Source organism: Hylaeus volcanicus, chromosome 9 (assembly GCF_026283585.1).
Source record: "Hylaeus volcanicus isolate JK05 chromosome 9, UHH_iyHylVolc1.0_haploid, whole genome shotgun sequence".
NCBI lineage: Eukaryota > Metazoa > Arthropoda > Insecta > Hymenoptera > Colletidae > Hylaeus > Hylaeus volcanicus.
In genome coordinates this window covers 1,865,159-1,892,498 of record NC_071984.1, presented here as the reverse complement: position 1 = coordinate 1,892,498, position 27,340 = coordinate 1,865,159, and the positions used below count along the sequence as shown (strand labels likewise).

Genomic DNA, 27,340 nt, shown 5'->3' with positions numbered 1-27,340 from the left:
TAAAGGGTTCAAGAATTGGAACTCCTTGGTCAGCAGAGTAGAAACTCATGCGCTCTTACTCTGTGCAAATATCACCTGTACAAATAATTGCATTCCACGATGGGGCAACCAGTGGCTACTTGAAACTCTCAATGTGTAATGCTGCATAAGCGATACTCGCATTCCTGGAGTTTAATTCATTCAAAGAATAAATTTGTCGTCCGGGTAATATATGTATAAGGGGTAGACAACTCTACATCTGTCACTCATTAATTAAATTGCGGTAAATAAATGAAGATAGTAGTCGTATCTAACCAAATTCATAATAATACATGATAGAAGTGTAAAATGTATGTATGTATGTATATAGGTAGATAACTACACAGATAACGACACGCTTTCCAGAAAGTTTAATCTATCTTCATAAATATTAGCCGTTTACATATACTTATGATTGCGTCTGAATGACTGAACATACACGAGACGTAAGTCCCAAGTTGATATTGATTTTGAATAATGTTATCGCGTTGAGTAATCCTGCACTGACTGAAATTTCCATTTCTTGATGCAAAAGCCTTCAGCGTAAGAAACGCGATAAAAAAAATATAGGATAGGCAATTTTAGTCCTTGAGCACTCCGCTTGGCTGACGTAAATCTATAAGAAAGTATCAAGTACAAATTTGAAGCACGATTCAGCATCCATTGGGGTTTCAAAAGTCGACGATAATGAAAGAGGTTGAGAAAGTATTATTAATCGGATACAAGAACCAGTTAGCAACCGACACGGTGTATCCGCTTGTTCGGTTCTGCTCCACATACGTAATTTCACTTTTCAAACGAGGAGCGTACCTGAAAATGATGCACCGTTTACGTGCAGCGTAATTACGGCGTGAAATTGGCGTGTGTGGATTAGCAAATGCAATTGCGTTGGTAATTTCTTACATTGCGTAATCGTACGCTCTTACTAGGCGTACAGTTAGACTGTTTACTTGTCGTTCACCCTTAGCACCAACAATTTTCCTCAACTGTCTGAGAATTGACGTTTGCTCAATTTGTTGCCAACAGGTACCGCCATCCGAGAAAGTCGCGTCTGATACGTACAACTGCACACTGGGGCCACCGTGGGTCAACGTCACGCTTTCGAAGATGTACAAGAACGAGAAGAAGCTGCTGTACCCCGTGAACGTTGGCCGTAACATCGCCAGAGAGTCCGCCCCGACGTTCTACGTATTCGCCAGCGACATCGAGCTCTATCCGAATCCCAATTTGCCCGCGAAGTTCCTCGAGATGATCACCAGAAAGGATCAACCGGCCCTTTACAAGCCCAACCCGAAAGTTTTTGTACTCTCCATCTTCGAGGTGGACGAAAAGAATCAACCACCGAATAACAAAACGCACTTGGTAAGCGCGCGGTAGTAGGCAAAAGGTCCATTCATTGTACTCGTTGGTTGTTACTATCTGGCACAATATCCGACGGTACGTTAGACGACACCAACGCGAGGGTCGTTTAATCAATGCCGCTTCCTTTGACCGTGGACCTTCATGCGTACAATTAGCGTGCCGTTGCCAGGAAGCGCGGTCTTGCCACTGACCGCGGTTCTATAAAGTACCATCCAAGCGAATCGCGTACCTTCGTTTTACTATTCAACGTGGATTCGATTTTCCCCGTGTATTTACTGTACACACCTTTAGTCGCATTGCACGTCGCGTTACATACAATTTTTCTGTAAATATATAAGTATATCAATATATATAAGTGTATAAATATAAGTATATAATATAAATATATATAAGAAATGTATAAGTAACCAAGCCTATGCGTTTCTCAGGTTCAAATGCTGAAGGCTGGCACCGCCATTCCCTTCCACAAAAAATTGTGTTCCGGTTGCCACAATGTTCCTCGAAGCAAGGAATGGCAGGAGGCGCCGGAGACCGAAGATCTCCACGTGTTCCACGTCGGCAAAAGGACCGGGACCTTTGTTCACTGGGAGCCCATTTTCATTGGGACCAATAACGACCCATTGTACGACGAGAGGCTTAGCTGGGAAGGGAAGAGCGACAAGATGACCCAGGTACGAATGAAACACATCTAATGCTAAGAGGATCACCGCTGATCCCTCAAGATCTCCCCGATCGATGTTGCTTTGAAACTCAACCGTTTCAGGGTTACGCGCTGTGCGTCCTCGACTACGACTTCCTGATCCTGGACAACGCGTTCCTAGTCCATCGTCCGGGCATCAAGATCTTCAAGAAGGATGCTCACCGGGAGATGCTCACCGCGAAGACGAACGCGCTGATCAAGAAGATAATCATACCGGAGTTGAAGATCCTTTACGGAACTAGGAAGGGTTGTGCCGTGTAGCCCGTGGAGAACAGAGCGCGACGCGTGCTCCACAGGTGTCCTTCTGTGAAACGGCAGCATCTGAGATCGTCTTCGACGTTTAGACGAAAGATCAGTGGACTTGCAACGCAACGAAGTTTCGTTTCTTTAACGTTTCATTCGAAGCCTCTAACGGGCGAGTGACTTCAGATATGCTGCAGATATGCTTCAGATAATGCCCTTCGGTCAAACTGTCCAGAGAATCCTGAAAAGTGTAGGTAGACAGTCTCGCCTTTTCCTGGCGACGACTTTTACGCATCGGCGTCGCTGTCTCTCATTCCTGGAGGGTGAAATAGCGATGGAACTAACCGGTGCGGAGTGCAGGTGCGATTGTTGGTCCCGATGAAAGAAAGAACCTTATACATATTTTTCACCCGAGACGCGTTAGGGAGTATGGTTGTACATATTATCGTTTAAAGCGGTGCCTCGTATATACATAGGCAGAGATGGGTCTAACGGATAACCGATGAAAACTATATGCTATTCGAATCGTACTATTTTGTATTCGCTGATACGAGTATGTACTATTTAACAGCATCAGCGAATATAAGATGCAAGTAGATGTCTGTTATTCGAGCAACACGGAATTCAATCAAACCGTTCGTTGTACGTTCGTTGTTTTACGTGTATTCCAGTCGCATCCGTTCGAATATGTTCATCTCTGTCCGTACGTCTACAAGATTTTTGTAGTTTTCGTCCGTGTGCATTTTATCTCATTCCACGTTTTCCCCCGCTGTTGCACATTTTTGTGAACAGGAGAAAGGGACGGGACGTTGCGTTAGCGCGCAAGTACGCGTGCAAAAGTATGCCAAAACGGTAAAAGCTGCTCAAAGTAGTTACGATTAAATAAACCAAACGCCCGGAATGAAAATACTGTACGTTCTACGGATATTTTTATCGAACGTTTAATTTATACGACACGAGTAACGAGAATATTGGCTGTCTCATTTCAGTGTACATTTTTCTAATCGGTTCGAGCAGTAAACAGATTCGCTTCGGTTAAACGATTTTAGTTCCTTTACTTTTATAGGAATGTATTTATGATTCCCCCAAGCATAACTAGTGCCGAAAGCAGAATACCATTTATTATTTACCTCGCCGCTGTATCTCTTTTTTTTTCCTGTTAGAAAAAGCATGATTCACGCGTAGCTGACTTTGTTTTAATCTAACGCATTTACGTTTTTTAATCTAACGCAATCCACGATCTTATGCATTTTAGTTGAAACAATGTGAAACCAAATGCTCGCATAAGTACTGAAAAATAATGTGCGTAGAGTGGACGTAAAGTTTCTTGCAAGACACGAACATTGCATCGCAACATTGTTACACGCGAAAATTTTCTTCGATTTACCCCGAGTACTTAAAAATTCGTTGTTATTCTTTTCGCTTATGTTCTTCGACAAACGCATTGGAAGAAATCAAACAGAGACTTTACGAATCAAGAAACATTTTACTCTCCAAGACTGAGGAACGTTTGATAACAATTTACTAGGGCAGTATATCCTAAAAACATTCAATTAATAAATATCAAGTCATTAGTTGTTTAAATGATCCTTTAATTAATATAACTTGTTAAGATTCACGCGTTTCTTTGCGCTATTAATTTTATTTCCGTCGAAGAGAATTGGTGCTTCCAAGTGATAGCGATCGGAGATAGAAAGTTCTTTTCTACGCATTTGCATGAGAAAACGGAAGTCTTGCAATGAATCTAATCGAGAACAGAGATGGGTAAAATTCTTATCTACGTGAAAATTTCGAATAAAAGTATTCGAATGAAATTTTCTCCATCTCTGATTCAGAACGAGTGTAATTATTTTTTGTATCGTTACGTATTGTGTACGAATACTTTTTCTTGACAATTAGTAGAAAAGAAATATGGGTAAACACGTTTAAATGTCGCGACGAGCTAAAACTCATACGTGAGAGATTTATTATACAATAACAATTTCTCGTATCATGCGATCGACTCGAGATCTCTCCTCGGATCTTAAACTATGTATGAACGCGTACATAGCTGTACATCCGTAAGCATAATTATAAGTATTACGTAACTGTTACTATTTTACACGGATTAATTAGGAACTAAATGTGAGTTTCGACGTTCTAAAGTAATAAGTGTACTGTCCTGAGATGTTCGACGACGATTGATAGATCTTTGTATTTTCTACCGTGAAATATTAGATTTCTCTTCGGTATGATTTGTCCATATTTTCAAAAAGTGAATCGCCTCCACCTTGGAAAAGTTTCGTATAATTCGTCGAATGTAATATCGAAACAGCGAAAGCGTCGAACAGAACACGACAGTAAACGAATGAGACAACGTGACGAATGTGTTAAGAGAAGTCTCTTACGAGTCGACAAAAATCGTCGGAGTCAGATATCTAAATTTTTCCATACGGTGTGTGCCAGATTTGAATTTGTCCAAAAAATTAATCCATTTGTTTGATTACGAATACTCGAAACGGTGCAATGCACACATTTATAAATCAATGTATCATATACATACATATATACGTATATTCACAATATTTTTTTTATCGCCAGCCCGAGAAACGTTAAACGGCCCCACAGGTGTACATACTATCACGATAATAAGACTTGGAGAACTGTATAGCGAACTATCGTTGAGTATATTTTGGCGAAAGCAAAATGGTGACTCAATTTTGTTGTGATAAACCCTAGGGCACAAACTAATTACTACTTCTGTAATTATGCTTTACTAGCTGTAAAACACTTGGACGTTTTACACCGGTACATAACAATTGTTTGTTATATACAAATATGTCACAATAACGGTGGAGAAAATTTCATTTTTGCTATTCACGTTTCGTTCGATGCTCGTAGACTTGAAATGTTGACAGACTGTCTCCATTCGAAAGAAATTACCGTAACAAAACTTGAAGAAGATGTCGTTTATCGTACGACAGAACAAAAAGTAATTTATAATTGTAGAAGTATGAAACATTATTTGTCGTAATCCATATATGAAAATATCAAAAGAACATTTAGTTCTTTACCCTCGAGAGGAGAGCGTCCTTTGTTTTTCGTTGGCATCCTTAACCTACCTTAAGTAAAAACAATGAGACACGATTAATCGATAAGCTACAATTATAACGTGTAGATATATTATTAAAATGTCTATACAATGTGGAAACGAAACATGCAAGCGACAATATTTTCATGTACGGAAATACTGAATAGTGTTTATGTGGATAGCGTTTTTGTCTCGAAACTGAATTCTTTCACAGCATAAGTTCCTTTAATCCTCTTGCCTTCACTTTTAATTTGTCGGGGCTGTGCAACTGCGTGTAACGATTGCTCGTAAATAATAATGTGTATTCTGTGCCTTATCGTCTTTGTCTCAATGGGTATGTATGGGTGTTTGAGAGCAGCATGTTTGATCCGATAACGCGTTAAGAAACTGACTCGATTGTACAGAGTTAGTCGTAATAACGAGTATTTTTCAGGGTGTAATAAATCTGTGAAGAATTCGATATTGAAAAAGAAATGAATTACACTATTAACGTAATCAATTTTCTCGTTGCTCACATTTTTAAACTCTGAATTATATAATTCATGAATTTCTTTACACATTTGCTTTAGGTACAATAGATGATTTAACTGAAACTTTCAAGCTCTATGATGTACCTTGATTCTGTAATTCATTCTTTTCGATAAAATATTTTACACCGATTTACAACACCTCAAGATTCATTTTTATCGTTGTATTTTTCATGAATCTGTTGTATAAAATCAGGTTTAGTTACGATATACATTTCGTAATAAAGAAAAGGAAGAGAAGCGTTTCGAATAAGCCAACGTCTCTGTTGGATTTGGTCTCTGATAACAATTTAAGTTTCAAAGAATTCAATTTGTATCGCTTAGTATATCTTTCACGACTGAGCACTTTGATGGAAGTAAGCAAGTGCTAGACTGCAAAAGGATTACGAACTTTTATGGAAAAGGATGAATAAAAACCCATTAAGATTGTACGTATTGTAAATACTACTTGGATAATTAACGTTCGTTGTGAATTTTATATTTGAAAAGAGTTTTGATTCCGTAGCGTTTGCCTGGTAACTTGCGATTTAAATAATTTCCCAAAATCACGTTAGTTCAATCCCTGTAAAGAAACTTTTTAACCGTGTTCTTAGAGCATCTATCAACTTGTCGGTTGAAAACAGAGAAACACAAATAAATCTTAGGTTTACAAATTGCAGTATTATTATTTCACGAACATATGCATAAGTTTTATAAATTTTGAATACTCCATTTGTGTCCGTGTTGAAATAATCATGCATAAACAAACAAGGCACTTTGTGTTCAATTGTATAAAAATATTTATGATGATCCAACATCTTGTAAAGAAAAGAAAAGAAAAAAAAAACAGTATTCTGTCATTTATAACAATTCATGTTATCATGATCTATTATGAACACATTCGCAATAAAGTGATTGTTTAAAACAAAAAGAAAGTATCCATTACTGGTATAAATTAGATCGATATTTAGGCTGTACATCGATTATGTATATTGTATAAATAAGGATTTTCTTTGTTGGAAAAAATACAAGCAATGTTGTATCCTTGAAAAGTATATGTATGAGCTCAGTATAATTGTAAAAATGCCTATAAATTGTATACTGTGCGATCGCATACAAAAATCTGACCTTAACTCTATCGCTGTAAATATGTAAAATTGTATTTTTCCAAATAACAGGATAGAAATATAAGGATCGTTTAAGTAACTTTTAAAGGCTACAGATTATTTCTCTAACCATCTACGAGTCTCCTAACATCTCCTGACTCCCAACGTGAGTTCTCTTTATCCTCAGAGGCTGTAGCTATGTTGAATTTTTAATTCAGCGGGCCCCAATAGATGTGAGAAGTAAGAGATACTGCAAACAGTATTAAAACAATACAGGAGTCGTACAAGACCATGATAAAAAGAATGGAAATAAGCTAGTACTAAATAAGCAGTAGTGCAATAACTTTGTATAACAAGTTACGCACTTTAAATAAATGAACAAATGAATAAGCTGTCGAATAGCAACTTTGATGCTTCTTCGCATTTCTAATTTCTCTAATTTGGGACCTATTGGATTTATTTAAGTTGTTATTAGTCGTTTCCATCAACCCTTTCTATATTGTACACTTGGTGAAGTTAGTAGAAGGTTAACGAAAGATCAATAGGACACGAAAAGAGTTTATTTTATTTTATACTGCTTTATTTCTCTTGAATTGTTTCAATGGATGGTCTAACATGATCGATCTCTTCGTAATACTCCTCTTCCTCTCCGCGATACTCCCCTGGATATTTCAAGTATTGTTCCCTTTCCGACAACTCTTCCGAACATTTATCTACTATGGAGTCCAGCGACACCTGAAAACAGAGAATAATAAAGAGATTCGATAATTGATTATTATAACTGTAATGTATAATTAATAGAACAGGATTCCAAAGGACGTTTTGTACAAGATTGAAAAGAGATTCGGATACGGATATTGTAATTTTATTATTGAATACAGAGTATCGACTCTGTCAGATGGAAATGGAAGCTACCGGAAGTGCTCGTTAAACCGCAAGCAATCAATTTAGACCGCTCATCTCGTCTACTTCCATTTTCCTTAACGTTCTGGACATTCGAATCCGTTCAACAGGGAAACCGGATATCGCCGGATAGCTTTCCGATATTTATTTCAGACGCTAACCGATGTCAAGTACTTCCTGTTTTCGGTGGATTGTCGATAACAATCGCACGTTTTAGTATACATTTTACGAGATGATAATAATAGCTAGATATACAAATCTTCAACTATGAAGAAAGAGTTACTGACATCAGATTAGACAGACTTTGATCAAAATCGAGTGCCGTTCATTCGTTATACACATTATTACCTCTTCCTGTAAAGGAACCGGCTCTGGTGGTAACAGATCAGGATTATACGGCGTAATGCAACGCGCGCGCCATAACGGAATAACGCCTTTCTTCAAAGGTGACGGTTTCAGTGGTTGTGCTTCACTTTTCTCCTCCGTTGGCCTCTCCTACATTCAAAATGAAATCTTTTCGTTTATATATATACAATCGGGAATTAGATTACTTACTAAGAACAGATTGCTATTCCTTAATTATAATTCCTTAATAATAAACATAATTCTCACATCGATAGTTTCCTCCTGTGTCTCGACGACTTCCGGATCCTTGACATGAATGTAGTGACCGTGTTGCATGCAAGCATTTTCAAAAGTGAAGCATCCGCGACCATGAGGCTGTAAATAACTGTTTTACTCGCACGTTATATTTATCCCAAGTGAAGTTAGTTAGTTAGTTTCCTGTGGCAATATTAATTACTAAATTCAATTCCCAGAATCCGTGAAAGCGATGTCGAGGATGGATCAATTGGCCGGGTCCTTGCATACGATCCACGATCCACGTACCCATGAATTTGGTGTTCGTATCAGCGTAGAGATAAGAGCCCATGCCGTGTCGAAAATTCTTCTTCCACGAACCTTCGTAAATGTCACCGTTCGCGTAATAGTACACACCGAAACCATATTTCGCGTCGCGTCTCCACTCTCCTGTAAAAAAATCCACTCGTTTATCCTTTATTTTTGTGTACCTTTGTATACCTTTATTTCGTACCCTCGTATCGCGTTCCATCGGGATACCAAAAGGTTCCTTGGCCGTACTTGAGGCTCTGTCTCCATTCACCGTCGTATCGAGCACCGATTTTGAACACGTAAAGCCCTTTGCCGTGCCTCAGCCCCCTGCAATACCGACCGACGTACATGTCGCCATTTGGAAGCAAAGCTTTTCCATGTCCGTGTCTCTCGCCCCTGTCGTTCCTTTCGCCTTCGTAAACCTGTAATTAATTTATCATTTTTACCCAAAGAGTACACTGGTATACGTAAAATTAACTAATTACATTTTTTACAATAAGATTTGAAAATTCTATCGCGACTTAGTTCTAAGTACCGTAACTTGAAATTACACGTTTATGCAAGAAGCGAACGAACAATGTTTAATTATTCTTTTTCACATTCTCTTTTTGTGCTTTAGAAGCCAGGTGATCTGAGAAATGTATTCGACTAGCCGTTGTAAATATATTTCTATATTCTCAAAATCGCAAGCTTTGACGCTTTCGCATTTTAAATCTCACTTTCATAATTAAAGCACGCCGTTAAATTTGTCCTTTCGCGAGACAACCTCGAACTCGGATAGATTCTCGAGAAACGTTGCGGTGATTATTTCTTAACATGAAAGAGAAATACAAACCCCGAGGGGATTCGCTTCTTCTTCGCCGCGTTCGCCTAAGGTCGCTGGATACATTTTTATTCCGGCACGCTTTACTCCATTTTACGTCGGAATAAAAAGAATATCGCATAATCGATATTACAGATAATTAGATACTATAGATACTCGTCGCGTAGATAAGTGGTACGCAGTAATAACTCGATTGCATCGAATAGACAAATTTTACTTTCATACAATTCACGCGTCGACCCAGGGACTAGTTATAAAGTGGGAAAATGTACAATTTTGAGTCGTTGCTGGTGGAAAGTTCTTAAATACCGAAACTTTGAATTCATTCAACATGATCAGATCGTGGATGTTTATGCAAATCTATCTAATCTTCTAGAATATTTACAAGAAAATCTTGTAACACGTATTTCATTCTTGATATTTTATACATTTCTTCGCTTGCCATAAGTGCATAAACATCCACGGTCCACTTACGATTATGATTCTTTTTCTCCTAGACTATTCGTTAGTGTAATGAAGAAGAAAAGAAAAGCTTCCTGGCTACTGTTCCAATCAAATTAACAAACGCAGGTGTACGATCCATGGAACGCGGATGAGGGAAGGAACGAAGTCACGTCACCGGCCGGTCAACAAACCAATTAGAGCCTGTTTCTCCTTTTCTTTCTTCCTCACCGTCTCCAGATTCCTTTGCTTCCAGGAGCTCTTGCGCAGCTTTATAGGACGGGAGCCCACGTATCGCCCTGAAAACACAATTACGTTGAATTAAGTTGTTCCATGTCGCCCAGTGCCGGTTATAACAATATTGGCCCCATGGGCAAGATTATCCTGGCGTCTATTTGGGAATTTTTAAGAAAACTAAACTAACTAAAGATATTTTGAATAATATCAAACGATGAGTCTGTAGTTAGATTGTGAAAATTGTTATACTAGATAGCACAGGAGGGTCATTTTTATCGGACGGTGTCCATTTGCGCACACAGGAATCGATACATCCCGGATGAGGGAAGAAAGACAAATAAACGCAGCTACGAGTGGTTTTCACAAGAAACAAATTACTGTCTTCGTGCGACCGTTACGAGGTGAGCGCGATTCGGAAGCCTCTTATCGGGATAAAACGGCTGTGTTCATACGCGTGGTCAACCGAACGGGAAGAAACTTAATGCAAATGCAAACAGGATAGATCTTATTTGCAATTCCATTAACGCAGAAGCGAGTGGCGTATTTTACACATAAAGAACGGATAATGCGTTTTCACGGAACGCTATCAAACCATTGCGAGTATCAAACAACTATTAATATCGAATTACTTGTTTCGCTTCTAAGAAAAATAGAACAAAATTCCTACTACGTTATTATATCAATTACAAACTATATTGTTATACTATTTACAAACTATATTATTTACGTTAGCGAAGGTGAAGTCACGGATCAGTCGTGTAATTTTTGGTCAATATGAATCGCAAGGTTACACCTGGGACGACGAGGAACGTCGGAGTCAGGTACCTCAAACAATCACTCATATATCCGTTCAAAGATTCATCATTTCCGCGAGTTCACCTCGATATACCTCACGAAATAAATCAATACACGAAACCGTTATCCGTTAGACAGTCGTCAATAATAATAATAATAAAAGAATATCGATACGAGTCATCGTCTCGACTACCCACTCGCGAATTCTTCTCTAAATTCCGCGAACGCTTTCTCGGTTCTCGAAGGCGTACAATTCACACGGCCGTTCGTTGCTACGCGCTTTAAAACTACTTGTTGCATCCGACCGAATTCTCGTCGCGCCACTCGTCGCTGACTATTTGTTGCTAACGTCGTCTACTTGTCGCTGACCACCTGTTGCTAACATCATCCACTTATGACTAACGCTACACGTTCCTTCTAAAATAATATAACGCTATACGGGCACTTCTTAAATAGACCAGGGGAGATTCGATCTCGTCGCAAGCATCCTGAGATGCGGAGCGGAAGTAGAGGGTCGAAGGGGAAGCGACGAGGTCGAAAGGTTCGCAGGATTACCTTGACGAGGTGGACTTAGGTTCGAATTAGACGACGGCCACCTACGCGGAAATGGGGATGAAATGAGAACGAAACAGGAGGACCCTGAAATGTTCCCTGAAAGTTTGGCTGCCAATCTCGCAGCCTAGTTTGCGAGATGTACAAGCAGCACATTGAGGAGCAATATGTTAACAGTGGCCCGTGAAAGTATCACACGTGTAAACAAAGTTACTTTATGATTACTATTGAACATTTTGCGTATGAAAAAGCGATACAAGAATTCTACAGTATTAACGCGACGCTTCTTTAGAGGAATAGTGAAGTAAACCGAGCGTGGAAATACTTTCTCGACCCACTGTACATGTTTATTTTGTAATCGAACGTGTCCCCCCGGTGTGCGATAAATAAGTCGACGGAAATATGCGCGGTATTTCACACCCACCGCGTGGTCAACGTGACTCGCACAGAAATTCGTGTGGCTCTGATTCGTTTAGAAGACTTCGTTTAGAGACCACAGTGAGCACAATGACCACGACGGACGTTAAAGAAGACGACTAGCCGAACCGTAACGACCACCACGACCACCAGAGAATATTATCAGCGATAAATAAACGAACCACCGTTAAGAAAACGACGGAGGATCGTCCGATAGTGGAAATCAAGGCACGCGGTTGGCTCTTGGTCGTCAGGTGGGGATGTTACGGGAACGAACGGCTGTGGTAGGGGTTGTTGAATGAGTATCGGGACGGAGGACGTCGCGACGCACTCCGTCGCAGCCACCCTGACGGGGAACGGACGTCCGTGTGCTACGTAGACGTGCGCCGATAAACGACGGAGTCTCGACCAGCGGCGACCAAACGAACAGGCACGTGTGTTTCAACGGTGAGTCTTTTCTCTTCCGTTTTCTCTCGTTGATAACATTCTCTTAGGGTAACTGGAAATTCAAATACACGAGTCATTGAAATGATTCTTGCCAGACTTTTGGGTGTACGAATACTTTGGGAAGTGACTGTGATTAAACTGACCTTGTCAAAGACTTGCAATTTGTTTTACATATGGAAGACATACTTACATTTGGTGTATTAAAATCACATTTGAAAGATTTTTCCAATGTTCTAATGAACTTAAAGATCAAAACCTGTTCCATTCAGCTGAACTTCCAAAGGGACGGGAAAGGCTTCAATGGAAATCTTCTATCGAGAATAATTCATACATAAAATTAATTTCATAACAATTAAACATGTAACGAACATCTCCAAGGGTACAGCTGAGAATGACGTTTCAGGGTAGTTGCTTCTATAAGTGAGAAAATTCCTGACTTGTCGATAGAACAAGGGAGAAAAAATCCCTTTCAAGGGAGAAAATTGAAAGTTCCGTGTAGCACCAGCAATAATCAATTTCCCTGTGGAATTAACGCAAACTTGGCATTCACCTGGAACCCATTAACAATGCGATAACGAGATGAACATTATTGACTTGTTTTAATAGATTTCATTTAACGAGTTTAAAAAGTACAACTTCTCTTAGAAACCCTGAAAGTGTTCCTGTTAATTGCAAGAATTTGAAGTCGTGTAATCTTTCATTTACCCTAATGCTTCTTGTATTTTGTACGATGACTGTCTCTCGAATCAATTTAGCCATGTAGCATTGGATTTAAATGCAACTACTACGTACAATGTGTAACTAACAGATAAAAGAACAGAATACATCCCACACGTGACAAAAACTTGAAACGAGGGAATGGTTTTTGTTCCCTGCTAGCGTGGAATATGTCATTTTAATTAGGAACGTCGTGGGTTTGCAGACTGTGCAATAATTCCAGAGCAGACATGTAAATCAACTACGGGAACCTCGGTATTCTGCAATAATTTGAATACACGTATATACATATGCATATACATACAGTGGGTGTAGAAAGTATTCGTACACCGATCAACTTCCAGAAAAACTGTGTGGAATTGTAATTTATCAACTTATTTTTTATAAACAATAACATTCTACATATTCTCGGGAGTTTCTAAGATAGATATAGTCCAAGAAACATTTACTAGTCAATATAATTTGTGAAATTAACAAGAAAAAGAAACAATTAATCGATAGAAATGTTGAAGCAATAAGTATTCGCACAACTGTTTAAAAGTACTTTACTGGAAATTTGACGTTTTCTAATACGTACGGAGCAACAAACTAATGTGTTTACGTTACAAAACTCTGCTGTGAATGGTTCATCATAAAAATCGTACAAATACATATTGCTTCTATACTTTTACCCACTTTTCCCATTCTTTTTGTTAATTTCACAAATTATATTAACCAGTAAATGTTGTTTGGACTACATCTATCTTAAAGACTTTCGAGAATATGTAAAATATCATTGATTACGAAAAAGGAAGTTGAGAAACTACAATTTCACACAAAAGTTTTTTTGGGAAATTGAGTGGTGTACGAATACATTCTACACCCACTGTATACATGTATATTTATACGCATAGCCATAATGTAAAGGGTTTTCCAAAAGGGTCTGTGTTTTATTTAAAATAATTAAGAAACAATAAATCCAAAATTCTTATCGGAAACCCTTTTACAGTTAATGTAACAAGTATTCGTACAGCAACCAATTTCAAATAAATGGTTCTTGTACGAATACTTACACTGACTGTATATGAAAGCTGAAAGGAAGGAACGTTACTTCCAGAGAAAAACGGTTCAGCAACCCGTAATCGATTCGTTTGCTCGCTACTTTCGTTGTCAAAGAACGACAATATCTATTTCCAGTACAGCCTGATTCCGTGGTCACTGAAATCGGCAAGTGTAGGAGTATCGTCGTACTAATTTTAGCGCAGAATGTTGTATAAATAGTCGTACCCATTGCAGAGATTTCTCGAAAACGTAAACAACGTGTTTGTCCGTCATCAAGCTGCCTAATAATCATCGTCGTGTCATCGGAACGGAATTTCGATTCACCGACGTTCTTTTTTCATTTTTTTTAAATGCTTCCTCAACATTCAGACTCGCAACAGGGCTCCTCGTTCATGCGACGTTCCCGTTTCTAGTCTTTTATGGAAGGATAGCGCCAACAAACTGATCTATGTTTATTGACCATCGAAGATTAATTATTAATTCAACGAGTACTTCCAAAGTATCGCAACTTGAATTTGATGCTTTTCAGAATCGAAGCAGAGACAAGGAACAACACGGCACTGTATTCAAACTACGAATCGTTTCACGCGAGTAGAAACGTAGAGCGAACACGAAACCGATATCGAACGAGAAACTATTTGAACGAGACGTTAACGTAGAAAAATGTTACACAGCGCTGTAATCTTGATCTTTACCTTCGTGTCGTGCCAAGGTGTACCTTTAACCGATCTGAAGAATGCACTGAAACAGAATGGGTTAGATGCTGTAATCACGTCTGAGTGTTCACACAACGAAGACTGCTGGGAATGGATACCCGTACAACAAGTTCCAGAAAACATTGCTATCGTACCAGAAGAAATACCATTACCTAGGTACCCATTTACCTGGTTTTTCCAGTCGATATGTAACACAGAGCTTCGTCTTACATCTTGGTGGTTTTTAGAATACAAATTCGAAGAGAAGCATCGAACATGGACCCAAATACAATAATAGAGTCGTGGAGCGGTAATGTTCCAACAGCGGATAAGAGAGTTCAATTGTCAACAGTTACGAAGAAAAGTGGAAACGAAATGTCGAAGAAGGATTTAGCTCGCAGCAGAGGAGCTGCTGGAATGCCCTTTTCCGTTTTATATATGAATCAACACAGCCTTCGGAATAACTATGCCAGTAAGAAAACATCGAACAAGTATCTTCATATGTACCATCTCCATAAACGTAACTGTACATTATTATAATTCAAGGTGGCACACCGCAGCAGCAGCAGCAGGTGGAAAAAACAGCTGAAACTTCGGTACAATCTGTAAGTAATCCTAATTATCGGATCGCGTTACGCAACGGAGCTCCACCGCATCCAAGAAGACATTATTCTATAATACCGCAGTTGTTTATATCGTATGGATTGGGTCCGTTTGGTAATTGAAGGAAACTAATTACTCGAAATATTGATCTCGTAATTTTGGTACATAAACTGTATCAACAGAAATTTTGAGTTCTAGATAATTTTACATAAGTCGCATATTCTGATAAAACCTAGATTTATATTTGTATACGACTTTGTAAATATTATTTAATTTCTTTTTCTAGTCTGCATAATATTTACTTAATATCGTTAATTAGGAATTATTTCCCTTTGTATTCGAACGTAGAATAAAACATCCCAGTTTACCGTATCCTAGGTTATCGTAGTAGCCGATTATTGTTCAACTCACCATTCATTTCCTTCATTGCTTTAATGAAATCTTGCGGATCCTTGAAGGACACGAATCCAAATCCCTTCGTCTTGTTTGTTCTTTTATCTCTAACTACTTTGGCTCTTTGAAAACTTGGATATTTGCCAAAAACTCTCACTAACATCTCGTCCGTGACATCGTTTCCTAGGTCTCCACAGAATATTCGAAAGTCATCTGCGCACGAAAAAGAATCGTAAAATATGTTTAAAGCGAAACAAGACTCGTAAATAATATAAACAGTAAAACGTTAATAACCTTCTTCCCACTCCAACAGAGAAGGATCTTCCCATATCTGTCCACCCGCCATGCGTACGATTTTTTTATTTTTCTTTCCTTTTCCCTTAGGATGAGTTTCTTCCGCGCTGGCGTTCGCCATTATAGAACTGGCCTTTCCTTGACTAATCGCCAATTCTGCCGCTGTACTAACACCTTTCACCTTTGGCTTCTTTTTGCTGTCATCTTCAGGGATCTTTGTATTGATAATCTGTTCAATAATTTCTGGATGTATCATTGGTGTCGACGTGGATTCGTATGTTTTTGGAGTAGCAGTTAAACACGAGTCCACCATGTTTGGTAAATACGGATTACTTATCTGTGCAGGGGACGAATATGTTGTAATAGAAGGAACCGTACCTGTAATAAACAACATTTCTTTGTTCTAAATATAGAGCAATCAAGTATAATTTTCATATATTCTTATTTTAAAACCATTTACCTTGTCTTGCTACTTGTTGTGGAATCAACATTGGCGGCGGTGGTGGAGGAGGTGGTGGCGGCGGCGGCGGCGGCGGAGGTGGGAATCCAATCATCGATGGAAAAGCTAAGGTAGCTGCAGCAGCAGCAACAACAGGAGTTGGAAGTTCATGCTGCTCCAATTGTCTAGCTACTTGATTATACGTATTTGCACCGATTACAGGTCTTACCATCGGTGCGACTAACTGACTACCAATTTCGGCTTCAAACCTAAAAAAATTACGTACAATTAATTATAATAAGTTACAAATTGCAAACAAACTTTTAACGATTTGTTTACCTGCCTTTATACTTGTATTACTTTATTTGCTTTTTATTAGACGAGCCATTTAATATAATTTACCGTGTAAACTATGAACGATGTGACAATCTCGAAAACGTAAATGTTGCAATCGGGTGTATATTAAAAGAAACAAATACATAAATCGTAAGGGAACAAAATAAAAAGTCCATAAAGGTTAGAATACTTCAACGTTTTATAAGTACACGATACCTGTTCATTTCATCTTCCATTTGACGAAGTTTCTCCTCCATTTTGACGCTTTTTTTATTCTGTACCTTTTCCAACAACTTAAGTTTACGTTTATTACAGTCCCCACCTAACTATTTAATTGTAAGACGCAACTCCGGAATACGTGAATTACATATTTATAGTAAACTCGACTCGGAATCGGAGCAGGAACAAAATCAGAGGCAAAATGGCTGAAATCGTAATGGCGCCAAGAACGAGGTGCACCAACATAAACGCGTTAAAAAAACTTGATATAACCACTCTGGGTATGTTGATACATTCGGTTGGTAATAATTATATTTTTAGTAAATAACCTATCATATGTGATCATGTTGTTTTGATTTCGCACAAATGCGAATTGTTTAATGTCGTTAATTGTTAATTATTGTGAACATTATATTATCCTAACGACATTGGCGCAATACATCAGATATCCGTAACATAGAGTGAATCATTATTTTATAAAACAGTTGCATTTTTTTTATATATATATATATATATATATACGGAATAAACATGAATAAGTTACGTTTATGCTGCAATAATCTTGTGAGAATAATACCTGGAAATTATAATGGTAAATACGTTAATTGAAACTAGTATTATTTAATATCGCATAATGTATTAATTACAAGTGTAGATTGTAGGTACATTCATCGATGGGTATCTGCAACTTACAAAGACCTAACCAGAAGAAAAAGACGGTTACCTCCTCAACCAGAACCGATTCGAAGTAATTTTATAGAGTGGAATAGAGATTCGGAAATATATGCATTTAATCAGAGACTGTCAGAAAAATTTGAAACAGAGAAATTAAACAAAGCATTCATCCATAAGTCTTACATTTTCCAGGAAGAAAGAAAACAAAAAGAAATTGGAATAGAAGAACCTAAACTCGATATAGAACATAACGAAGATTTAATTGAAAAAGGAAGAAACATAACTTCAGAAGTTGCGTTCAAGTATTTGAGTAAATCTCTCCCACATGCTCCTGAATCTGCTATTATGTACGTATAAAAATAGGGAGTTTGAACTTGGTATAAGAAATAACTGTATTTCAAGTCCATCTAATGGAAATTATATTTTAGAGCATTCCATGATTACCTTATGTCCAATGAAATTCTGGCTACAGCATCTTCGCATATTGGAACAAAGGACCTTATTCTGACAGCTGTTTGTATACACAAAATTTTTATATTGTTAATATAATAATAACATTTATAATTTTTGTATTTACTACGTAGGAGCATCCCGTGGCAGAAGAAACATTGGCTAAAACATTTCTAGCACTCGTAGCAGCACTTGCCGAAAGCGCCGATATCGATCGTGCGAGTACTTTTGTTCGAGATTTTCTATTAGTAGGATTAGCAAACAAAGACTTGACCGAAATATGGTGCCCCAAAGAACCATTTAAGATGTTAAACGATATCGTCTCTAACGAAATAAAAGCACCTGTAGAGCCAAGAATTATTAGACGTGCTGGAACAAATACCGTACTGGCAGTTTATCAAATCGCGGTTTATGCAAATAAACAATTCTTAGGTTCAGGTAAAAATTTATTTTAAAAAGGTAGTTGAAACTTTCCAATTGCTAACTCGGTTACCATTATGTTTACTAATAATGTTTCTAGGATCTGGGCAAACTATTAACGAAGCAAGAGATGTAGCTGCTATGAATGCATTATGCAAAAGGTTCGGTCTTTTGGACTCGAATCAGCCATTACGATTTAACGAAAAAATAGATGTGTCTATTTAAAAATAAATATCGAAATGTAACATGATCGATGTGATTTGTATTGTAATCATTCGAGACTACAATTCAAGATTAACAAAGATCGTATATAAAATTGTATAATGTAAATATAGCCCCCTTTAATTATACCTTGCACACTACGTACCATGTTGTTGCTTTAGTATAGATATACTCTATTATAAAAATAGAGCAATTAGGCGAAGGGAATTCTTAATTAAGATTCGAAAAATTCCAAGTACGATATATTTATTAATAATAATTTATTCGAGGAAAATAAGTGATGGAAAAATTACTTTTAAACGTGACTATAAGTAATACATTTTCATAACCACTGATTTGCTTTTATTTTTATATTCGTTTAGCTTGTACGCTCAACAATAAATACAAGTAATTACGAAAGCGATACGATGGAAGGATTTATGTCAGAAAAACATGCTAGGAGTCCAAATAGATCTAGGAGAAAATAGATAAATGCAACATTTTGGATAGCATTCCTTTGTTACAAAAAATATACGTAGCTAGGATATTTCGGAAATGAACTAAAATTCCGAAATAAAAATGTGAGGTATTTCGCCACTTGTACGTCGCCCAAAATTTTTCTATATCGGTCGCAGGTATAATATTGATTACTTATGATTCATGCTATCCCCTTTAAGGTGGTTCATCCTTGTCCCCATCCGCACTCCACCGCTCCGAGTTTCCGCCACTTCTACCGCCTTCTCCCTCTTTCTCTTTCCCTCTTTGTTTTTGTTTCTCCTTTTGTACATTTGTCTCGCTCTTTGTTCTCTCTGTTTCTTTCGCACTTTGACTCGTTCTCTCTCTCTTTCTTTCCTTCTTTCTTTCTCGCTTGCGAGCATAAACACACATACGAGCGCTCGCGCGCTCGTCCACACGCACACGCGCGCGCGCATACACACACATAGAAACGCTTGCAATCGCACGTATTATCCCACTACTTGCTCTATTCCTGCGTGTAACGACTCAATGGCGCTGCCACACCCTTTCGCCATCGAGTAATCAGTGTTATTGTTTTATAGTTCCACTTCTGCTATTACTCCTCGGTATAACAAGTATAACGTATCCATTACCGATATTTACAAACCCGGTGACGCGGTACGTTCGTTCGAGCGAAAGAAAAATAGCGGCGTTCCCGTAGATGTAGCTGAAACGTATATCTGCAATCAAGGAATGGCACAGGGCACAGGAACCAATTTGTGTGTTGTCTACGCCTCTGGATTCTTGGTGCCCGGGCTCGGTTTTACAGAACCATTTTCTCTGCTCGTCCCGAGGCGAATTAAAAATTTACACCATAAAATACGATTCGAAGCATAAACAACTAGTTAAATGTATTTCGTCGCTATTCCGTTTCGGATATATCCTAGACCTAATCTTCTATGTTATCTCGTGTTTTAGAAATTATCGTGGAACATGTATAAATACGGGCATAATTTAAACTCGTTCCCTAAATATCACAGGAAAATCAATTTTTCAACAGCAGTTGCACGACACGCAGTAGAGACGAACAAAGTTCTTATCTAGATAAAAGTTAAATTTGATAAATGGACGTTGATGGAATATTTTGGAACGGAACGACTAAAAATGTCACGAGTAAATTTGCCGATACATCGATTTTATTCGTGTCTATTATTCGAATAAAATATTGCTCGTCTCCTGGCGGTAACGCGTCGAAAAACGTAGTACAATGCGCTCGACGTATCAGACGAACAAAAAGTTACCTATGCGTCTCCTACGCGTACAAATATATGCATTTGGAATATGCTAAACGTTTTTCTGAAATCTCAAGAGATTGGTGGAAAACTTTGTAGCCTGTTTAAGACTTGGTAGATCTCTCATTCTCTCCTGTATTTCTCCCCCACTCCTTTTTTCTATCTCCTCCAACTCGGTAAAACGGGATTCTTTCCTTCTCTGGTCTGCCGTTCTCTGCACACTCGTGTGTTGGTGGATTGCCTGGCGTCCATGAAGCCTTTGCGACGTTGCCGCGCTTACACCAAGTAAATGCATCGTTGCCGTGCCCTCTTGTACTATTTCGCTCTTTTTCGCTCGTCAGTCTGCTGGCTCCATCTCGCTCGGACCTTTGGCAGCGCTCGGCCAGGATCAACCGTATACCCACCTCCGCCAACGGCCGACATCCCTACCCATACTATTCAGAGACCCCCTCCTGCCCCCTTCGCTCCTCTCCTCTTCATTTCTCTACTCTTCCCTACCCAACCCTTCTCGTCCCTACCACCCGACCGCAAGGCAGCGAGTTTTGCTTGTGCCCGATGCAGTGCCGTACACGCCGGGTACCTCTTATCCTAACGCTCCACGTATATTTGCCGAACAGAAATTTCGCACGATTAACCGTAACCGCGTGAACATCCACGCGTCCGAAATACCAACGACCGTCTTCTTTCTCTTCGACTCCGAACACTGAGCTAATTGTAAGATGCTTATGTGCGAGTACGATGTTAGTTCGGTAACATATTTATCACAAAAAGTTTAACATAATTTGCCTCCGAGGCAACGATTTCACGTCGTAGAAATTCTTGTATGAAATTGTACGTACATCTATCTCTGTATCTTTTATACACTTCGATACCGTTACGTTGATGAATTCGTGATGCAACAAACGGACTATTACAATTGATCGGGTTCGTCGTAGCATTTCGTTGTTATTCCATCTCGCCTCGTTTTTTAAAGCACGAGCGCACTCGTGATATCTCGTCGCGATAAATTTAAAAGTACACAAGAATCTTTCTTCGCGGAAGCTGTAAAATAAAAACGAATGCCGAGCGAAAGTAAATTTGGTACCGACTTTAAATTACCGATGGAAATTTATATAGATTCTAGTATCAACCTTCGAAATACATACAGGGTGTCCCAGAAATGTTGGAGTTCCTTGAATGGGGTGGTTCGGGAAGTGATTCGAAACAACTTTTTCCTTTGCGAAAATATCGGATGGGGCTTCGTTAAGGAGATATTAACAGAAAAGCCCGGACCAATCAGAGCGCGCGCATACCGTTGGAGCGGCCATGCTAGCGAAGGCTACGCGCTAGGCGGCCGCGCTCAAGTGACTCGACGTGCCCGAAGGACATTGACGCGGTCGCCTAGCTCGTAGCCTTCGCTACCGCGGCCGCTCCGACGGTATACGCGCGTTCTGATTGGTCGGGGTTTTTTTGTTAATATCTGCTTAACGAAGCCCCATCCGACATTTTCGCAAAGGAAAAAGTTGTTTCAAATCACCTCCCGAACCACCCCTTCCAAGGAACTCCAACATTTTGAATTTTAGAAATTTTTTGGGACACCTCGTATACAGAAGCTTACAGTATATGGATACAGTATATGGATACAGTATATGGATACAGTCGTCGGTAATATGTAGATGAGAAAGTATCGGTTGTCATGGAAAAATGCCGATTAATAGGCAATCGGTCGTTAAAGTGTCGAGCAGCACGTAACAGATAGGACCGTGCGTATCGAAAACACCGTATAGAATGTTTTTTTCCCGAAAACATTTATTCTCGATTCGGTTTCCGAGCTATCACCTTTAAGTCGCGGAGATCTTTCAAGACGTATGCACGTATTCCTCTTTTCACCGTGCCGTTTTGCCGTGTAGTACCTTCCGCCATCGATTTCTTTGGAAAATTAGAAACGTCGCGTAGCTGGAATCGAGTGGTGATAATAGATAAACGAGTGGTAGAACGATATCGGTAGGTAGTAAACTCGCGATTAAAGAGAGGGAGAAACGTCTATAGAGGAATCGCGAGTAGGGGCACCAAAGGTACCACGACGTGACAGCCCTGAGCTAGCATAGACCTCCGACTGTCCCCCTCCGGCGACGGTCGGTTCGGTTGCTCGCTCGTTCTCGTTCGTTTTCGCCCCACTCCCGACTCGTGCGTCCCCGGTGCCTCGCGACCCCACCTGCCCCCCCGTCCAGAAGCTCTACCCTCACCCCGCCGCATTCAATACCCCTTCCCCCCCGAGCCTCTCTGTGATTCCGCCTTGCCTGCTGCCAGCCAGCCGTCCGTCCTTACGTCCGTCCGTCCACCGTTTGGATCTATGGTTGTGTCGGTGGATTTCGTGACGTTAACCTGGCGGCCCTGAAAACGTTAGACTGACCGTACGAATTTTTCGGCTAACCCTTCTCGTTTCGGGGCGCGAATGTGAGAACGCGAGTGTTTTTTAATCACCGTGGCCGCCGTTACAGGAATACCCACGGCTAGTTCGGGTAAGAGAAGAGAAAATGTGCAGTGAAACCATAATCGAATACGTATCTCGGGTCGCGTTCAACTCCCGCAGCGAGTCCGGACTGTAAAGCCCAGTGTCGACAAAGAGAGCGTCGGGTGCACGGGGAGAAAAAAATATTTATCGAAACGTAATACGTACACGTATCTCGTTCTTTTCTTTCTTTCGTTCGCGTACGAACGCTATCGTATACTGTACAGAGGCACACATGCACGCACGCGCGCGCGCGCGCATGCACACATACACGCACGCACACATACCACGCGATTCTTCTCTTTCATCCTCCTTTCCTTTGAACGATACGTCGCAAGGGTACGGAAATTTCTTATTTTCTTTCTCGTACGTTCGCGTTTCTCCGTGCATATATCCCCGAACTGCGTCCTATCCCTCCTCTCCTCCCCCCTTTCTCTATATCCATTTATTCTGTTTATTCCTCGATCGAGATAAACAACGAGGCCAATGGGATAGAAAAGAAAGAAAAACAGCCGTCTATGCACCTGTATCCGAGTCCCCTAAGCGGTTACACACGGTGCACGAGCGAAGCAACGCGAAACGCGTCCGAGAGCTTGCGATATAAATTCATCCGCAACATTTCGAGCGCGTTCCGTTCGGTCGTCCGTTCGTTTCTCGGTCGTTCATTGATTCCTTCGCGTTAGTTTCGTTGGCAGTTTTATCCGTTCCACGCGCCGTTCTTCCCTCAACCCGTCGTTCGTTTTGCGCGTCGTTCTCGCTCGCGGTTTCGTTACGTGCTCGTCGCGCGTACTTAACCGTGTCCTAAAGGTTACGAAAAGCATCGTGTTTACGAAGTGTTGCTCTCCGTAGTGTCGGTGTTACCGACCGAGTGTTACTTCTGCTGTTTTTCCTGTGCCACATCGCTGTGCCTGGCTGCGTACTCAAACTCTCTGTGCCGTGTTCCTTCTCCATCGACGAATTTCAAAAAGGTGCACACCCGAACGGACGCGCTGTGTTTTTTGGTGATATCGCGATTCGGTGTCGCGCGATCCCCGGTACCGGTCAGTAAAAACATTTTCTATCCGTACGCGACGATCGCGTTCGTATGGTGTCCGGGACAGTGCTAGCGTGCCGGAGAGTATTCAACATCCTCAAATACCGAATCTAACAATAGGCGATATCTTATTCCAACCACTTTTCGTGTGAACTTGAAGATAACGCAGCGTGTGATTAGTTAAAAAACACACACACACACACAAAAAAATCGTACGTACGTTATATAATTGTTACACGTCGAAAATGTTGTTTCCCGTGGCCCGTCGAATCGACGCCTTTCTATCAATTCGCGAACGGCTGTCTCCCTTTCTGTATCGTACAAGGAATAACAGACAAATGAAACTCCGTCGAGCCGAACGAAACCGTTGGTGACGTGTCGCTCTTTTGCGTCGTCGACTTTCTTTCCTTGCACCGTTCCAGACACCACCGATTACGTTGCGGTTCGGTTAGGCAACGAATTCGGTAATTCGGATTACAGTCGGCGATTAGGTGCTCCGTCGATACTCGAGAGCAGCAGTTCGACGCTGGGTTATTGATATTTTATAAATACTCGCCTTTAATTTCCATCGTGATACGCGCTTAAAGCGAACGACGTTTGTGCTCGTCGCCTCCCGTTCCGTTTCGTCGGATCTCGCTTTATTCCCGTCGAATTTAACGCTAAATTATTCGTAGCTAACCGTGCTCGAACCGAACCGTCGGTAAGTCAATTTTCGAGAAAAGTATACTCTGGAATCGCAACGTTCTCGGTCTCGCGATTTTTTCAATTTCGATATCTCGATATCTCGCGCTGAATTACGACCGTAGAAAATTATCCCGCTAGTGAATTCGTTTCACGTCGTGCGAAAATTTTTTTCGCGAAAATTTCTTTTGTGGAAATTTTTTTTCGCGAAAATTTCTTTTGTGGAAATTTTTTTTCGCGAAAATTTCTTTTGTGGAAATTTTTTTTCGCGACAATTTCTTCTGTGGAAATTTTTTTTCGCGAAAATTTCTTTTGTGGAAATTTTTTTTCGCGACAATTTCTTTTGTGGAAATTTTTTTCGCGAAAATTTCTTTCGCGAAAATTTGTTTTTGTTAGCGATACGTTGTTGGAGCCTGCCGGTCGTGAGATATTAATTTTATTGTTTCTGGTAACGATTGAAAATTTCTGAATATTTTCTCTGTGGAGATTAAAATTTTCGGAATCGTATTTTCCGTTATCGGTCCGTTTGTTTACGTGCTACTTGAAACGGATACTTTATACAAATTTGAGTCTGGACTAGCGATACCACGGAAATTTTTATGTCGGTCTGGAGGCCTGCGACGATTTATTTTCGATGCTCGTATAATTAATTGCGATGAGATGTACAATTAAGACGGTACGTAATTACATAATAATTACGTAATACGATATAATTCCGTTACCGTGTCCATAAGGTATTCTATAAACAATTTTCGAGTCAACGTAGCAATCGGAATTGAATTTGCATTTTTCTAAGCAAAACGCGTCTTTTCTTGTTTCTATCAGAGCTGAGAGTTTGAAAAAAATATGTGATATAAAATTCATCGAGCCTATTATTTTCATCTCGATTTTTAAATATAATCAAATCTCTGTCTCAGTCTACATTCTCGAAGATAGTATTTGTTTATCTGTTTCAACGTTTTTAAGGATTAGAAGTAAATATAACACAGCCTCGCATACATATGTATGAAATATTTCACCTGATTTGCATGGGACGAGATAGGGACGTAAATATCACCGCGAGTGAAGCTTAACATTAAATGAAACGTTTTGAAAATAGCAAAAAGTTTCTCTTGTTTCTCTTTATTGTCGCGGAAGGTTAAACAACAAGCGGCGTATCGCAATCGATATATTTATCGTGAAGCATTTCGTGCAACGAATGAGATTTCGTTCCGAGCGCATCCTTCGGTTGGTATGATCTATTGCTTCACACTCGCCCTTTTTACGCATTGACGCGCTATAAAACTACACAGTCCAGTTCGGTTCGATTCGACTCTTCTCGGTTCGACTCGGCACGACTTTGAGTCACAACGACTGCGGAGCTATCGACCGTTCTAGGTTTAGCAAGATAATAATAATTCGGACGGAATGTATTCACTGGGAATGAAATGAATTCTTGTACGCTTCGCGCGTTGTTGTGTTAGTTATTATTAGGCGGACTAGGGGGTACTGACTACTATTCCGAATATAATCAAAGTTTTATTAGCATTAATGGTTCGGTATTGAATTACACTTCCTTCGGTTCGGAATCATGGATCAGGAGAAATTAATTCTGTTCGTTGAATCACTCGTGGCTAAAAAGTTATAAACCTTTGTGTTATAGCAACACAGAGTGCTTCGAGGTTTAGTTGGAAAACTAATATGTACCCTCCGTAAGGTTTTTCATTGGACAGAATTAATTTCTACACTTGATAGAAAACTCGATGTCGCATCGGTGGAACATATTTATACGATTGTTGGCACTCCTTGAACTTCGGCCATGCGGGATCGAATTTCCAGCTGTTTCTCGCTCATTCCCCATTCGCTGCTTCGGTTCGCTCCTTTCACTTCGATTATTTCTCGGAACAAGTCACTGACTGTTGTACACATGTAGGACTGGATTTAGCGTACACCGAGATACGCGTTTGTCTCTGCAATTTTAACAAGAAAGTGTCATCCAAGTGTGCGTGTCCAACCAGTTCAGTTTGTTAACGATCTATATTTTTCAAAGATGCCAGGGTGTGACACTAGAAACTTGTATGACAGCTATTTTTTAATGCACGCAGAAGTTGATTCTCTTATATTCGATCATTTACGCGTAACTTTAATTTAAACAGAAACATTTACCCGCCATTTTGGTAGGTTGATGTACCAACCTTGTAAATTTTCAACCTGACCCCCATCAGAATGAATCTATGTATAGGTTTAATTTAAACAGAAACATTTACCCGCCATTTTGGTAGGTTGATGTACCAACCTTCTAAATTTTCAACCTAACCCCCATCAGAATGAATGTATGTATAACTTAAACAGAAATATTTAAACAGATAATTTAAACAGAAATATTTACCCGCCATTTTGGTAGGTTGATGTAC

The 27,340-nt window shown here is 39.7% G+C and overlaps 6 protein-coding genes across 15 annotated transcripts in view; 4 read left to right on the top strand and 2 right to left on the bottom strand.

The window, feature by feature from the left end:
* The window catches only part of LOC128881907 (beta-1,4-glucuronyltransferase 1-like), a 21,091-nt gene extending 15,519 nt beyond the window's left edge, over positions 1 to 5,572 (top strand). Inside the window, exons 4-6 of the mRNA XM_054133334.1 lie at positions 1,045 to 1,380; positions 1,809 to 2,051; positions 2,144 to 5,572. Coding sequence (XP_053989309.1) covers positions 1,045 to 1,380; positions 1,809 to 2,051; positions 2,144 to 2,341 — 777 coding nt within the window. The 3' untranslated portion in view covers positions 2,342 to 5,572. The remainder of the gene's footprint in view (positions 1 to 1,044; positions 1,381 to 1,808; positions 2,052 to 2,143) is intronic.
* Positions 3,790 to 9,773, bottom strand: LOC128881914 (radial spoke head 1 homolog). The gene is made up of 6 exons (XM_054133349.1): positions 9,635 to 9,773; positions 9,002 to 9,221; positions 8,711 to 8,937; positions 8,521 to 8,628; positions 8,257 to 8,403; positions 3,790 to 7,740 (listed from the first exon to the last, which is right to left on the bottom strand). Exons 1-6 carry the CDS (start codon positions 9,686 to 9,688, stop codon positions 7,585 to 7,587), a joined length of 912 nt encoding a protein of 303 aa, XP_053989324.1. The 5' UTR covers positions 9,689 to 9,773; the 3' UTR covers positions 3,790 to 7,584.
* Positions 9,774 to 9,820: 47 nt separating this feature from the next.
* Positions 9,821 to 17,429, bottom strand: LOC128881912 (RNA-binding protein 42). 2 transcript variants are annotated; one of them, XM_054133347.1, is made up of 5 exons: positions 17,246 to 17,429; positions 16,715 to 16,962; positions 16,255 to 16,632; positions 15,979 to 16,173; positions 9,821 to 10,362 (listed from the first exon to the last, which is right to left on the bottom strand). In XM_054133347.1, exons 1-5 carry the CDS (start codon positions 17,284 to 17,286, stop codon positions 10,238 to 10,240), a joined length of 987 nt encoding a protein of 328 aa, XP_053989322.1. In that variant the 5' UTR covers positions 17,287 to 17,429; the 3' UTR covers positions 9,821 to 10,237. The 2 variants fall into 2 exon arrangements, with proteins under 2 accessions (XP_053989322.1, XP_053989320.1); XM_054133345.1 differs by lacking the exon at positions 9,821 to 10,362 and adding an exon at positions 12,282 to 12,563.
* Positions 12,379 to 15,926, top strand: LOC128881918 (uncharacterized). The gene is made up of 4 exons (XM_054133357.1): positions 12,379 to 12,511; positions 14,799 to 15,141; positions 15,213 to 15,436; positions 15,511 to 15,926. Exons 2-4 carry the CDS (start codon positions 14,933 to 14,935, stop codon positions 15,687 to 15,689), a joined length of 612 nt encoding a protein of 203 aa, XP_053989332.1. The 5' UTR covers positions 12,379 to 12,511; positions 14,799 to 14,932; the 3' UTR covers positions 15,690 to 15,926.
* Positions 17,430 to 17,566: 137 nt separating the features above from the next.
* Positions 17,567 to 19,155, top strand: LOC128881913 (39S ribosomal protein L44, mitochondrial). Its single transcript, XM_054133348.1, has 5 exons — positions 17,567 to 17,840; positions 17,904 to 18,270; positions 18,352 to 18,436; positions 18,508 to 18,811; positions 18,894 to 19,155. Exons 1-5 carry the CDS (start codon positions 17,780 to 17,782, stop codon positions 19,016 to 19,018), a joined length of 942 nt encoding a protein of 313 aa, XP_053989323.1. The 5' UTR covers positions 17,567 to 17,779; the 3' UTR covers positions 19,019 to 19,155.
* Positions 19,156 to 23,030: 3,875 nt separating this feature from the next.
* LOC128881896 (uncharacterized) overlaps positions 23,031 to 27,340 on the top strand; it is a 20,667-nt gene continuing 16,357 nt past the window's right edge. For 4 of the 9 annotated variants that reach the window (XM_054133308.1, XM_054133307.1, XM_054133310.1 and 1 more), the window contains exon 1: positions 23,031 to 23,243. The gene's annotated coding sequence lies outside the window, so the exon portion shown is untranslated. The other 5 variants (XM_054133304.1, XM_054133305.1, XM_054133302.1 and 2 more) reach the window with 5 other exon arrangements.

Coding starts and splice junctions, on each gene's coding strand:
- LOC128881918 (XM_054133357.1), top strand. CDS start 14,933: ATGTTACACAGCGCTGTAATCTTGATCTTTACCTTCGTGTCGTGCCAA. Junction 15,142..15,212: donor GAAGAAATACCATTACCTAG/GTACCCATTTAC, acceptor GGTGGTTTTTAG/AATACAAATTCGAAGAGAAG. Junction 15,437..15,510: donor CCTTCGGAATAACTATGCCA/GTAAGAAAACAT, acceptor TTATAATTCAAG/GTGGCACACCGCAGCAGCAG.
- LOC128881913 (XM_054133348.1), top strand. CDS start 17,780: ATGAATAAGTTACGTTTATGCTGCAATAATCTTGTGAGAATAATACCT. Junction 18,271..18,351: donor GCTCCTGAATCTGCTATTAT/GTACGTATAAAA, acceptor ATTATATTTTAG/AGCATTCCATGATTACCTTA. Junction 18,437..18,507: donor AGGACCTTATTCTGACAGCT/GTTTGTATACAC, acceptor TTTACTACGTAG/GAGCATCCCGTGGCAGAAGA.
- LOC128881912 (XM_054133345.1), bottom strand. CDS start 17,286: ATGGAGGAGAAACTTCGTCAAATGGAAGATGAAATGAACAG. Junction 16,633..16,714: donor ACAACAAGTAGCAAGACAAG/GTAAATGGTTTT, acceptor TGTTTATTACAG/GTACGGTTCCTTCTATTACA. Junction 16,174..16,254: donor TCTGTTGGAGTGGGAAGAAG/GTTATTAACGTT, acceptor TTTCGTGCGCAG/ATGACTTTCGAATATTCTGT.
- LOC128881914 (XM_054133349.1), bottom strand. CDS start 9,688: ATGTATCCAGCGACCTTAGGCGAACGCGGCGAAGAAGAAGCGAATCCC. Junction 8,938..9,001: donor CGATGGAACGCGATACGAGG/GTACGAAATAAA, acceptor ATTTTTTTACAG/GAGAGTGGAGACGCGACGCG. Junction 7,741..8,256: donor CGGTTCCTTTACAGGAAGAG/GTAATAATGTGT, acceptor CTCTGTTTTCAG/GTGTCGCTGGACTCCATAGT.